Genomic DNA, 13,909 nt, shown 5'->3' with positions numbered 1-13,909 from the left:
TTTGAATAGGGCTGACTTACCATCAGCAATGTCTTTCTATCTGGAGGTTCCATCTGGACCCCAATAAAGAGCAAGTTCTGAGTAAGAACGGGGTCAATATAGAAATACCCATTAGAGTTAAAGACGCGTTTCATGCAAAGTTAACACACTTGACATAAAACAGTTATTTCATATTAACCATAAGTGAAATCATGAAAAAATGGGATTGGCTGCCTTTTTCGTTAACGGTTTGATTCACTATATTGAAAATTATGTTTCCAAAAATTTTTCAATTTTTTTGTTTCTTGCACTTATATTACCACTTATATTGCCATATGATTTTCTTAAACAATTAGATTCTCTTATGTCACATTTTGAATGGAATTATAAAATGCCTTGGTGTCCCTTGCACTTTTTAAACTAAAATGTGTGAAAACTATAGAAATGGTTAAATACAAAGAGACACAGGTGCCGCTTCACAAAATAATTTGTATGGGAAGTAGTACTCCATGAATATTCTTTAATGTTCCCTTAAATGCCTTTGTGAAATGGCCACACAAGGTCTAACTCCCTTTTAGTGAAAGTGCAACGAGGGTGCAAACCCCTTCTGTTTGTACTAATTGCATATGAATATGGCCAGAATATACCCATTTTTGATGTTTTGGGACCTATTTACCAAAATATGTAATAGTACATAAAAAAGCACTTCATGAGTACTTTTTTACGTACTCTTACATTCCTTTGTGCCTCAACCCCACTGATTGTAATCCATGGAGGAAGACCAAGTTCAATGTGCTTGGCACATTTCTGAGGATACAGAGTAATATATCCTGCAAATGTAGAAATCCAAAATTTAATGGACATACTCTTTTTGGGATACTTCTGTACTAGTCTTTAATGATCACCACTATTCACCACGGAGATCAGCAGATATTATTTGTCCCATTTATGTTCCAGACAGGAACAAAAACCATTCAGGGAACTTCAACTGGAATTTAGGCTTACACGCTTGGCTTTCTTTTTCTACTGTGAAACATATTCGAGATTCTATCTTTAAGCACCAGTTTGCCCTTGATATAGAAGATGCTGTTCCTAGTCTTGATTGACTGTTTCCACTTTCTGGATAACCTAAGACATGTAATTTCTAACGGTCTTATTTTAAATACATACTCCTATAATTTTTCCAACATCACTATTATGGTTATGCTGGCTTCTATTAGTGCTCTGCCAAATTATGTTGATATAATCTATGGGATGGTGGCTGCTAATCACATTTTCATTACGATTTGCATCTGGCTCCCACCACTGAAATAACAGAGAAATATGGTGATGTGGGGCTGGGGGCTGTTTGGGATTTTTTAGGATTGTGATCTTCTGGCCTATAAATGGGCCCTATGCCAAGAGACCTGGCAATGGTGATTACAAGAAAGAGGTCCCTGCTGTGCTTCCCCACTTCACTTTCCTTTGGGGCAGGAGACTATAATGGGGTCGTTTTTTGCTATTAATTTTCTTGCACCACAACTGGTCGCTCGGGAAATGTATTGCTAAATCTTAGATTTGCATGTGTAACCTATTCCAACCCAGATTTAATTCTGCAGCAGGCTTTAAAAAGCCCAGGTTTCCAAATATTATTTTCAGGCAAATTTCTAGCCCAACCCTAGCTTTTTTTAGATTGATGCACATAGATCTTGTTAACCCAATTTAACAATACAGAACTGTAAGACTCTGTTTTGGTTATATTACCTCTGCTTTGATTTGTATTTGTACAAGTGGAATTGTTGGAGACCTAATTACTGTGCATGCTACAAACATAGTGAGGTGGACGACATGCATATGTAAGATAATTGCTCTGCATGCCTATATTCGAATTTATAAGACCAAGATGGCTATTTTGCCACACTGTCTATATATGTTCCATGAGCTTTTTGTTATTCACCTTAGACACATTTTTAACGAGTAGAATAGCTTGCTTTTTCCCCTGATTTGGGCGGGTAACAGACCACGGGTACATCTGGACACATTACATTTTCTCACAAAAAAGGAGTACTGTGACTTCCAGGCATAGTGCGATTATTTAGCTGCCCAGATGCAGTGCTTAGTTAACTGACACAGGAAACTCTTTAACCAAACACTGATCTCCGGATGTCATGGGGATGTGGAGTAATATTACCTAATCACGTCTCATAGATGGGTTTGTCTACTTAATCTGCACTTGAACATTCATATGTCCAAGATATAGGAATGGGCATGCTAGAGTTATGAGAACCACCCCATTTCAAACTGCTACACTCCTTGGGGGCTCCGGGGTAGACAAGCGGTAAAAAGAGGCTGAGAGGGTGGGTTAGATTGAAGGCGGCAGTTGTTGATGGGCAGTGTGTACAGTGGGGACATTTTTTGTCATTGACCAATGTAAAATGTGGAGCCTCTCCTGGTTAATTTCTATTCTGTGCATGGCCGGCCATCGTAGAATGAAGAGTGGTTTCCCAAGAAGGCCTCCTAAATCTGATTTGTGGACAGAATGAATTTAGCCGCAGGATGGTGAATGGTACATCGTTTCTGTGAAGAGAATGATAAATGGAACTTCTCCATATGCAGGTTCTGTGGGATGAGAAGTCCTAGGAGACACCTTTGATTTATAGACAGTGGGATAGAGTTTTCACCAACACTAGGGACTGCACAAGTGACAGTACATTCAAACTTTTGCAATGTAAATGTTACCATGGAGTTTATTTTACACCTGCAATTCTACATGACATATGACCGCATAGACCAGAAACATCCCCAGTTGTGACTATCCTCATGCAGACATCATGCACATAATTTGGTATCGCCCAGTGGCTGTTCTATTTTGGGTTACATTATTAGAAAGGATCCTTAAAATTGTGTGTGTGTGGGGGGGGGGTGATAACTTGCTCACACAGTCACCCTCATTGGGAGCTTCATCCCAAACCTAAATAGAAAAACATGAAGTGCAGATTTGTGGCATTATGAATACTTCTGGCTAAATGAAGCATTATGATATATTGGGTATTGTGAACTGGTAGTTTTCAGACTACGTTTTTCCACTACTGAAATTAATTGTATAATATTGATGCTGCTTTTGTGCCTACCAATAAAGATATTCAAATACCAGAAGTAAAATTGGATGGTAATGCTTCACCTTTGTCAAGCAGATTGTGTTCAATTTAAATGATCTTATTTCTTTCTGTTACTTTTGGTTGTTTCCGTATGACTAAAACTTAGATTGTTACTGTTCCTCCGCTGTTTTTCCACTAGGGGAACAAAATAATGTAATCTTGTAAAATGGAGACCATATATATATTGAGAATTGGCAGTCGGCTCTGATTTTCAGACTCTGGACTCCCTTTATTGCTTATATGGATGAACATAGTTAGAAGTTTGGTCAAGCAGCAGTGCGTTATGTATATTTTTCTCTTAATGTAGGTGTTTTATTTTCCTTCAGAGCCCCTGAAGCACAAATATTAGACTACCAGACTCAACAACAAAAAGTTCTCTCTCAGTTAGCAGTGGCATATGCTTCGCATTTTGTTTCTGAATACCTACAAAACGTTTACAGTGCAGTCTACGACGAGATCAAAATGGGCAAATTTGAGTCATTGCCTGAGGTAATTTCTTATGAATTCAAAATCCTTATAGATCTAACTTTCCCATTTTTGACAGTATTTCTTGTATTGCATGTCATCACTTACCCTTACCCCTGTGTCGTCTTAAATGTGTGATTTACTATGTAATTGTGGTGTTGTATGAGTTGCACTATCAAAGGGTCGGTAGCACTGCAGAGCGGTGAAAGTCGATGATATGCAGTTTCCTTACTATGCCTCAACATGATTAGTATCACACATTTCCCAAGATGTGTTATTAATCAATAATATACTCTTTATCCCTAGGATGGTGCTAGCAAAGCACTTTAACAAGAAATAAATCCTAATGTGGTAGTAGATTTCCTGCCACGCTTCAAAGTAACATTTTTGAAAAGAAAGAGGTTTCAACTTAATAAGTTATGTATTTGTTTCATGTATTATCCCAAAGCGATGCACAGAAATCTTTGTTTCATGTCAGTAAGTACACGTTTATTTAGTTTAAAAAATAATGATACATCCCGACACTACATGTTTCGAAGGGCATCCCCTCTTCCTTAGGGCTGCAATTAGCATGAGACAAAAGCATATATGTTACAAATATAATTAAATATAAAATTAAAAGCGTTCAACATCCTCTAATAAAATCACATATTTCAAATTACATCTTAAACAAGCATTTGCAATGCAATAGGTCTTGCATTATTAAAGTTTGAGCTATTGGCATTGCTAATAATAATGCAACACCAATAGCTCAAACATTTAGTAATGCGAGACGTATTGCATTGCATAAGCAGATATGTGTGGTGGCGGATGTGGTGGTGGTGATGGACGTGGTGGTGGTGGACGCGGTAGTGGTGGATGTGGTGGTGTTGGACATGGTGGTGGTGGACGTGGTGGTGGTGGTGGGCGCGGTGGTGGTTGGACGTGATGGACGTGATGGTGATGGTGGACGTGGTAGTGGTGGACGTGGTGGTGGTGATGGATGTGGTGGTGGTAATGGATGTGGTGGTGGTAATGGACGTGGTGGTGGTGATGGACGTGGTGGTGGTGATGGACGTGGTGGTGGACGTGGTGGAAGTGGTGATGGTGGACGTGGTGGACATGGTGGTGGACGTGGTGGTGGTGGACGTGGTGGTGGTGGACGTGGTGGTGGTGGACGTGGTGGTGGTGGACGTGGTGGTGGTGGTGGACATGGTGGTGGTGGAGGTGGGTGTGGTGGTGGATGTGGTGGTGGTGGACATGGTGGTGGACGTAGTGGTGGTGGGCGTAGTGGTGGTGGGCGTAGTGGTGGTGGGCGTAGTGGTGGTGGGCGTAGTGGTGGTGGATGTGGTGGTGGTGGACGTGGTGGTGCGGGTGGTGGACGTGGTGGTGCTGGTGGACGTGGTGGTGCTGGTGGACGTAGTGGTGCTGGTGGACGTGGTGGTGGACGTGGTGGTGGACGTGGTGGTGGTGGACGTGGTGGTGGTGGACGTGGTGGTGGTGGAGGTAGATGTGATGGTGGTGGACGTGGTAGTGTCCTAGTGGTGGACGTGGTGATGGTTGTGGTGGTGGACATGGTAGTGGCGGACGTGGTGGTGGTGGTGGACATGGTGGTAGTGGCCGTGGTGGACATGGTGGTTGTGGACATGGTGGTGGACATGGTGATGGTGGACGTAGTGGTGGTGGACGTGGTGGTGGGTGTGGTGGTGGTGGTGGACATGATGGTGGTGGACGTGGTGGTGGTGGACGTGGTGGTGCGGGTGGTGGACGTGGTGGTGCTGGTGGACGTGGTGGTGCTGGTGGACGTAGTGGTGCTGGTGGACGTAGTGGTGCTGGTGGACGTAGTGGTGCTGGTGGACTTGGTGGTGGTGGTGGATGTGGTGGTGGTGGATGTGGTGGTGGTGGATGTGGTGGTGGCAGTGGTGGACATGGTGGTGGTGGTGGACGTGGTGGTGGACGTAGTGATGGTGGATGTAGTGGAAGTGGTGGTGGTGGAAGTGGTAGTGGTGGACGTGGTGGTGGTGGACCCGGGTGGGTCTTACCTGCGCTGGTCGGCCGCCTCTTATGACATCACGGACGCCTCCTCCCCCTGAATAGGCACGCACCCCGCTCACCCTTTTAGAGCCGGCCGGTGTCCGCTGCGGAGAGAGGCGAGGAAGCGGCGCTGGAAGAGATAGGCGGGATCAGTGCGGGAACCTAGCAGCGAATCGTCACCTTTCTGAATGACGGTCCCCCTTGCTAATAAGAATGCTGGGTGCGCGCGCGAGTAACAACCAGCGTGGTAGGCTGTACCTTTACTTTCCAGGAAGAGCAGCGTGTGCCAGGTGATGCGGTGGAGTGACGGAGCCTGTAGCAGCAGACAGAGCCCGGTGAGTGGGGGGGAGGGGGTGTGTGCCCGTGTGTGTCTGTGTGTGCGCGCGTGTGTTTGTGTGTGTGTGCCTGTGTGTGTGTGTGTGCGCGCGCGTGTGTCTGTGTGTTGTGGACATGGTGGTGGATGTGGTGGACATGGTGATGGTGGACGTAGTGGTGGTGGACGTGGTGGTGGTGGACGCGGTAGTGGTGGATGTGGTGGTGTTGGACATGGTGGTGGTGGACGTGGTGGTGGGCGCGGTGGTGGTGGACGTGATGGACGTGATGGTGGTGGTGGACGTGGTAGTGGTGGACGTGGTGGTGGTGATGGATGTGGTGGTGGTAATGGACGTGGTGGTGGTGATGGACGTGGTGGTGGTGGACGTGGTGGTGGACATGGTGGTGGTGGACGTGGTGGAAGTGGTGGTGGTGGACGTGGTGGTGGTGGACGTGGTGGACATGGTGGTGGATGTGGTGGTGGTGGGCGTGAAGGTGGACGTGGTGGTGTGTGTGTTTATTTTATTTGTTGCTGAAAATTAAGACTAATGTAAGGCTGTTTATGATGATATTGGGCACTGAAGGTGGCATTACTTTCATTCTTGTTACTGTGCCAGCGAGGCGCCACTTACTTCAAAGTACACGCCGTAAATCTTGCAGATAGCAAGAGCCAGCTGGACAGAATTAATAACGAAACTGAAAGCTACAAAGCTAACGGCAACAGTTCACAGTCGGAGCGCGTGTTCAAGCGCGCGTCCTGATCCGATTCAGGCATGCTGTTCACAGTCGCAATGGAGCACGTGATCACGCGCGCAACCTGATCCGATTCCGGCATGCTGCGCGTGCCTATCTCCTGTCTCCTTGAAGCATAGCCGATGACTATAGGTCTCGCAGGCGAGACAGCGCTTCTCGCTGCATCGCCAGGTGCGAGACCTAAAAGGCTGCACAAGAAAAAACCCATAATATCTAGTATCATACCCTTCGTCTTTGCTACTAAGGAAAAAAAAAATTATTGACTGCAAGAAAAGAACAAAACAGAATAAGACACTAAGAATGAAAATACAAAATGTTAGAGAAAAAAATCAACTGACCCTAACATTTTAAATAAGGTACGAAATAAAATCTTTTCTTATGATAATCCGGATAAAAGAGAACAATGCATAACACTTAAGAATACCATCACAAATAACAACTCCCATAATGAATTAACCTAATTCCTCCTAGACTCCATATTCATCACCTTACACATAATGCATGCAATCAGGTCAACAGAAATAAATTGCGAACCGGTAAATTTATATGAGATTTTTTTAGACAATTTAATCTCTACTAATTCATAATTTCATATAAATCACAGTATAATTACAAAAGAGGGCTTAACATGCCCCTACATTCTAATAAACAAATCAATCTATTATTGACTTTCTCAGACCCCAACGCCTCAAAATACTATTTTCTGTAACCGTACGTTATAAAATATCTATAATCCTACCTTGTAGATTTTAAGTAGCAGTTGCCTACACTTTTCTTGTCCTGATGGACAAATACATAGTAAAAAACATTAATTCATTATGTTGCCCCATTCCGGGTATCTAAAAATAATTTCAATAGATATTCAGATATATATTCCTTCCTCTCAACATGTTCTTAAGAGTCTAACATCATATATCTCTTCAGTCTTACAAAGTATCAAGCAGTCTTCAGATTTCTTACAAAAAACAACAAACATTTAATGAAGATGGTGGAATCTAATTCTCATGTTTGACTCTTACTTGGAGCGGGCTTTTGGTCAACCGCTTGCTTATTTTTGGTTGGCTTTCTTGTCAGTCTTACATGCTTGTTTCTTATTCGTTGGCTTCCCTCCCTACTCTTGTGTTTGACCTTCCTCTGGAGCATAGCTTACCAACCATTTGAATGGATAACATCTGTCCTTCCCCAGCTTACATTTTGGAAACTAAATTTACTTTTGCTTTCAGCGCTCCCATGGAGTGCATGTGCTTTCTTGGTCTCTTCCCTGTTGCCTCTAGTCCAGCTGTGCTGTTTTAACAGTGCTTCTTAAGTAGTTTTCTTTTACTGATTGCTTCCTTGCACACCACTGTTTGCTTTCACAAGGGATTCCAATATTGCTTGATTGTCACTAATGCAGTCTAACTTTTCCACCTTTGTAATTTCAGCCCGCCTGTTGTTTGTTGCTTTTCCTTCCTGTGCAGAATGCTTCTACTGCAAGAGGCACAGTACATCCATTCACGCCTTATGTTTTGTCTCGGCCTCCCTCTTTTTAGGTGACCTTTTGTTTTACACAGCTTAGCTTGTCCTTTCATCGGCTCCATGATAAACTGGGATAAGCTGAGATTCCCAGGCGTTATATTTCTGTAGTGGCCCACTTCATGTGCGCAGTTCATTTCACTTCCTGGGGCCATATTATTGATGACAGCGCATTTGCCTGGATTGCGCTGGGCACACCTTTCAAAATAAGAATCCGCATTATGGTGTATGTGCTGCCTCAGGGCAACTGCGAATTCGCGCTGCCACCAGGGCAGCGCATTCATATGAAAAACACCTGCTTTAAAGCCACTTTGTGTTTACACAGTGCAGGCAACAACCCGTATGCACTTTTAAAGGGGATTAGAGATCCCCTTGCAGGCGGGTGCAGTCAGTGACTGCATGCGCCTGCAATGGGGTGTCTGGGGGGGTTTGTGGGACCCACCTTCCCCCACCAGAGGGCTGCAATCTAGGGGCACACTGACAGTGAACTTCCTAATTGCGTCTTTGCTTCTGCTCCGCATCTGGGTGATACCCCGAAACCAGTCCCAGGATGCTTGTTTCCAGTCCAGGAAAGACCTGGCCAGGCAGTTCAGGCTGAACTATTCCCATGGGAACAGGGTCAAGGCTGATTTGCAAATGGCTGGGTCTGAGCTGGAAAAGCATGGGAAGCAAAAAAACAATGGATTTAGGCCCAGACCTCTGGACAGGGATGAATGTTAGACATTGTGCAGCGTTCTGTCCATCAATTGTTCTTTGTGCATTTGTCATCCCAAGTGGGATGGGTATGCCCAGACGTGGGTCCCGTGCTCTCCAAGACACTGGAGTCAAGCTAGACTGGCTGATGATGTTTAATGCCGCGAAACCGCTCCCAGGAAGCTTGTTTCCAGTCCAGGGAGGCCCTGGCCTGGCCGTTTGGATGGGGAACAGGGTCAAAACTGATTTACATATGGCTGGGTCTGAACTGGAAAGGTATGGGAGCAAAAAAACCCCAATGGATTTAGGCCAAGATCTCTGTACTGGAGTGAAAGGTTGCAGCATACTGTCCATCAATTGTTCTTTTTGCACAGCTGTAATATGGCGTGGGTTCAGAGGCAAAGGGATTCCCTCATTTGTATGGGGCCACGCACCCATGCAAATGAGTGAACGACCTTTCGAGAAAGCCGGCACTGTCTGTGCGCCAGCTCTATCAGTATTACAGAAGGAGACACACACACGTCTGTGGCCCCTTCTGTAATCATAAAAAACAACAAATGTGGGGGAGGGTCTATAGGGGAGATATATTTAAAGACCTGGTAACATCCTATCCCCTAATCTAATTGACAACAAATACGCAAGGGATGCTAAAGGTCTAAATGTGGCTCAAAAAATTATTATTATCTGCTAGTTCAAAGTGTAATGCATGAAAAGTGACACAGAGAGTGGTATCTCGAAGAAGAAGGAAAATACCCATCAGCCCCCCCAATGGCGGAAACTCATCATCTGGGATTTGTTGTAAAACTGGTATCTACTAGGTTGCTCACTTTGAATGTCGTGAGAGATCCTAGTGTGTGATCCACCAGTGATGGAAGCCAAACAGTTGTGGTACAGGTGCTGAAATGGGAGAAAGTTGCAGTGCTCAAAAAGGTGCGTGAAACAAGAAAAAAGTGTGAAAATTAAAATTGCCTAGTGTGGTGCCAAGAAATGACTTTAATGAAGAGGCCACCACACTGGCAAGGTTAAAAGTAACAGAGTGTTGATAGTGCCAACAAATACTACTATCAAAAGATGGTCTGTAATACCAAAGTGCCCCGGGGTACGCAGAGCCCGTTGCATAGGGCCCTGGTGTCATTACTCTTTGAAGGTCTCTGTTTCTAGTGACTCATACATTATTTTATGAAAAAGCTGCCCCGCTCAATGCTCTTGAATAATGTCATGTTTTTGTAAATGTGTGCTTAAAAAGGCTACCATACCTTAATTTAATTATTCTTGGGGTAGCTCCAAAACATGACATATTGCAAGTGCCATGTTGGGTTTTCTGTTGCTGAAAAGCATTGTCAGAAATCTATGGCAAGTCAGACCTATTGGCTTCGCCAGTGTGTGTTCAAGCTATCTTGAAAACGACCCTCGCTTCACTCCCTGTGACAACTTCACTCTCCCCTTTCTACTATTTCTTTGCCAAAGATTTGGATTATTAAATGAAATTAAAGCGCCAGAGAAAAGTGTTTGTTCTAAAAGCACCTTTGCTGTGTTTGTGGCATTTGTGCGTTGCTATTCAGATTAATTTTATAAGGCCTTCGGAACCCGCCTGCCTTTACCTGTATTATCCCTCTCACAGCGTTTTCTCTTCTATTGCCCTGTATTCCATTGATGCCTCAGCACAGTTGAGATTATCTTTGGTTTAGCTTCTGAATCCCACTATTTAAATATTCCACACTGTGGAATAATATGGCTTTTGAAACAAAGGCATTTTGACTCCCCTACAGCACGCAGTCACCTTTAGTAGGAAAGTATGTGGATTGAGCAGTCACTGTACTGTGCACTCCCCGAGTCTGCACTGCATTTAGTTTCCACTTTCGTTGTCATTGTTCTTCAGCAGTGAATTCGAGGAGGCAGGGACATTTTTAAGATTTTGAGTGACCTGGTTGAAATGGATTTGTGAGGACCTGTTCGGAACAGCTCTGAACTTCCAATTTCAGCTCTTTCATGCCCTCTCATGCCCTCTTTGAAGGTGACTGCCAGTACACATGCACACTGGTCCGAATTGTAAATGTGTTTAAATCTACTATTTAGGGATAGTTTTTATTTAGCACAGTTACTTAAAACATTGCTACAGAGTATCTCATAGCGTTTCATTTATAAGTTACAATTTTTAAAATAGTGTAAAACAATATACTAAAAATCAGTAAAAATCAATGCAAGCCAATTGGTATTTGCAATCGATTAGTAAAATAAACATTTGTTTAGCAGCGTCTGACTTTTTTCCTTTTGCCTACAATGTTGTTCTATCTGAATTGGTGGCCGGAGGTCAGCATCTCGATTTTGTGGCATTCTCTTCTCTACTTCTCTCAGATATTTTACCAGGCGGCAGTTCAGCAGTGTGTCCTCCGGTGCAAAGCACGCCAGCACAGCCTGCCTCCGTGTGTATTTAGGGATAGTGATATGTGTTTTCAATTTTGTAATGCAGCAGCAGCTCACCCATATTATTGAGAATAATCTCTGTGACCCCCCTCCCTCCCATTTCTCACATTTGAGGTCCTGTTTTGATCTAGATAAACTTCTTTTTATGGATGTTGTATGGTGTTGAAAAATGGAAACACCATTCCTCTGCAAAATTTCTGTAATAAACTCACATACATCAGCCTTATTAACATTAAATTAAAGGATAACAATATTTAAAACAATCTGTTTAAGAATTATTGGAGGTCTTCAGATCAGGACTCTGCAGAACAAAGTTAGCTCTATCAGGCAGCCCCCTGAAAGGCTGACGCCATGTAGACCTTGAGCCAACCATGTTATCGGTACCACTTAGGGGGATGGGTTCCAATATGATTCATCGGCAAGGCAGGGATGCCTAGATATGAAAAATATGTGCCTTTTGTGTTACCACTCCCAAGATACCTTAATGTAAATGGAAATGTTTTCATAATTTGTATTATTGTGAATTTTATTATTAAAAATTACAATTACATGTAAATGTGATTATATATATATTAATACTAAGTATAATAGTAATTATGATTATATTAAGTACACCAAGTAAAAAGTATAAATGTTTTAGTTTATTTAGTTTTTTCAGAGCTGATTGTGCAGTATAATAAAGATGACTGAAACTAGCAAATTTTGTCCCTCTGATCCCCAGTGTATAATTCATTTATGGTCCAATGTCCAACATGGAGCTATGCTGATCAGCCCACAGGCCGTCTCATCATGGAAAACTTTGTTAGAGGCAGCTCAAGTAAGGGATCACATTTCACTGTTAGGCATTGCGAGAAATGTGGAAAGCAACACTGTTCCCTAAGTATTTTACCACAGGAAGTGAGGAGCCTGTTTACTATAAAGAGAGATTTACAGACTATTGTGCAAAAACCTCAAGCAAGTGTCAGTGATGATGCTGGAAGGGGTGAGCTCACAAGTAAATGCTTTAACTGAAGAACATCATTAAAATCAAGCGTGTATATTGAAGAATGTATATTTTATGGAAAAATGCTACAAGAAAACATCAACCTGTGCGAAAATAATCAAGTCCACGGAGCTTAGAGTTGGCAAAAGGCTTCGAGAGTGTGCAACCATTAATTTTGATTCAAAGATCTGAGCAGTTTGTAGTAGGGATATAGTGGATGCAAAAGTCCATTATCGTGCATCTTGGTATAGGAACTATACAAGGGTTAAAGCAAAGGAGAGAGATCATGCATCTAGCATTCAAACTGATGCGATGAAACCGATGAGAGATGAAACATTTGATGAAGTATTTCAATATATTAGAACTGTGATTATTTTTAACAAAGAGACCGGCTTGAAACCCTCATGACAGGCAGAGGAATACAGGGAATAAACATATCAACCAAAAAGCATATTAGAAGAAAATTGGACTCAGAGTTCGGTGACGGCCTCCACATATTTTCAGACAACCAAGGAAAATTATTGGCCCAACATGATAGTATCATGCTACAGGACTTAAGGCAAAACCAGAGTTTGAAAAGAGAATTGTCAGTTTTAAAGGTTAAGACAACAGACATGAAGAAGATCATTGATCAAACATCATCGCACATAAAGAACAATGCTTAAAACAACTTGTCATCAACACCACAGCCATATCGTCCATCAGACTTTGATAAAGATTAATTTACAGTGCCTGATTACCTAAAACGGTTCCTATTAGGACTTCTGACTGGAGATCCAGAAAACACAAAGACATCCTAAAGGGTCACCTTACTTATGCAATCAATCAGTCAGGACATTATATCCATAGTTGCAATTGGCAAAGCAATTGCTGCTCCCATACACCGTAAAAACGCTGACAGGCAATGTTGAAATCATTCGCACTCTAAACAGACTTGCACATGGGATTTCATACTCAAAACTGGAAGAAAATGATACTGCTCGTGTCTTCAGTAGCTTGCTCCTACCTTAAATGAGCAAATTGTTCTTCCAGCTAAAATTCAGCCTCATGTCTTTACCAACTTAACATGGGATAACATTGATAGGCTGGAAGAGACTCTTACTGGTATGGGGACAACTCATCGAGTCTACAGTATAGCTGTTCAGCCCAACTTGGGACCACAACCTTTTCATGCTCCTCTCCCAAGCATTGAGAAACAAAAGCAAAGAACATTGACAGAAACAAAAAGTCTTCCCTGAGCACACATTATAGTTTTCTTAGAATTCAATAAATATAGAGTCTTTATGTAATGTTCAAATGTCCTTATTCTTTATTCCAAATTGGTCTGGTAGTATATCCACAGCTTGATGAGGTAAATCCAATACGTGTTTCGTTGTGTGCTTTAACACACAATTGACTTCTTCAGGGCTGTGAACCCAAGTACTAGAAGGTTGTATCTACAATCCTGCAGTTCGAGTACACAAGTGAGTGAATGAGGCTATGTTGAGACTGGCTTGGTTGGAATTTATCGCCTGGGTGGAGAAGAATTACGAAGAGAAAATTCAGGTAGCCTACTCCTTCATTTAGGATGTTAATGAGTTTGCAAAAGACCTATGCCCACAGAGATTAGATGACCTCTTGCGGAATGCTACCCTTGCGA

General features: G+C 42.9%; 1 protein-coding gene across 1 annotated transcript in view; it reads left to right on the top strand.

The window, feature by feature from the left end:
- The window catches only part of ACOX2 (acyl-CoA oxidase 2), a 208,448-nt gene that overhangs the window by 122,708 nt on the left and 71,831 nt on the right, over positions 1–13,909 (top strand). Inside the window, exon 8 of the mRNA XM_078661505.1 lies at positions 3,443–3,605. Coding sequence (XP_078517631.1) covers positions 3,443–3,605 — 163 coding nt within the window. The remainder of the gene's footprint in view (positions 1–3,442; positions 3,606–13,909) is intronic.

Source organism: Lissotriton helveticus, chromosome 9, assembly GCF_964261635.1.
Source record: "Lissotriton helveticus chromosome 9, aLisHel1.1, whole genome shotgun sequence".
Taxonomy (NCBI): Eukaryota; Metazoa; Chordata; class Amphibia; order Caudata; family Salamandridae; genus Lissotriton; species Lissotriton helveticus.
The sequence above is the reverse complement of the archived record's forward strand: the minus strand, read 5'-3'. Positions and strand labels throughout refer to the sequence as shown.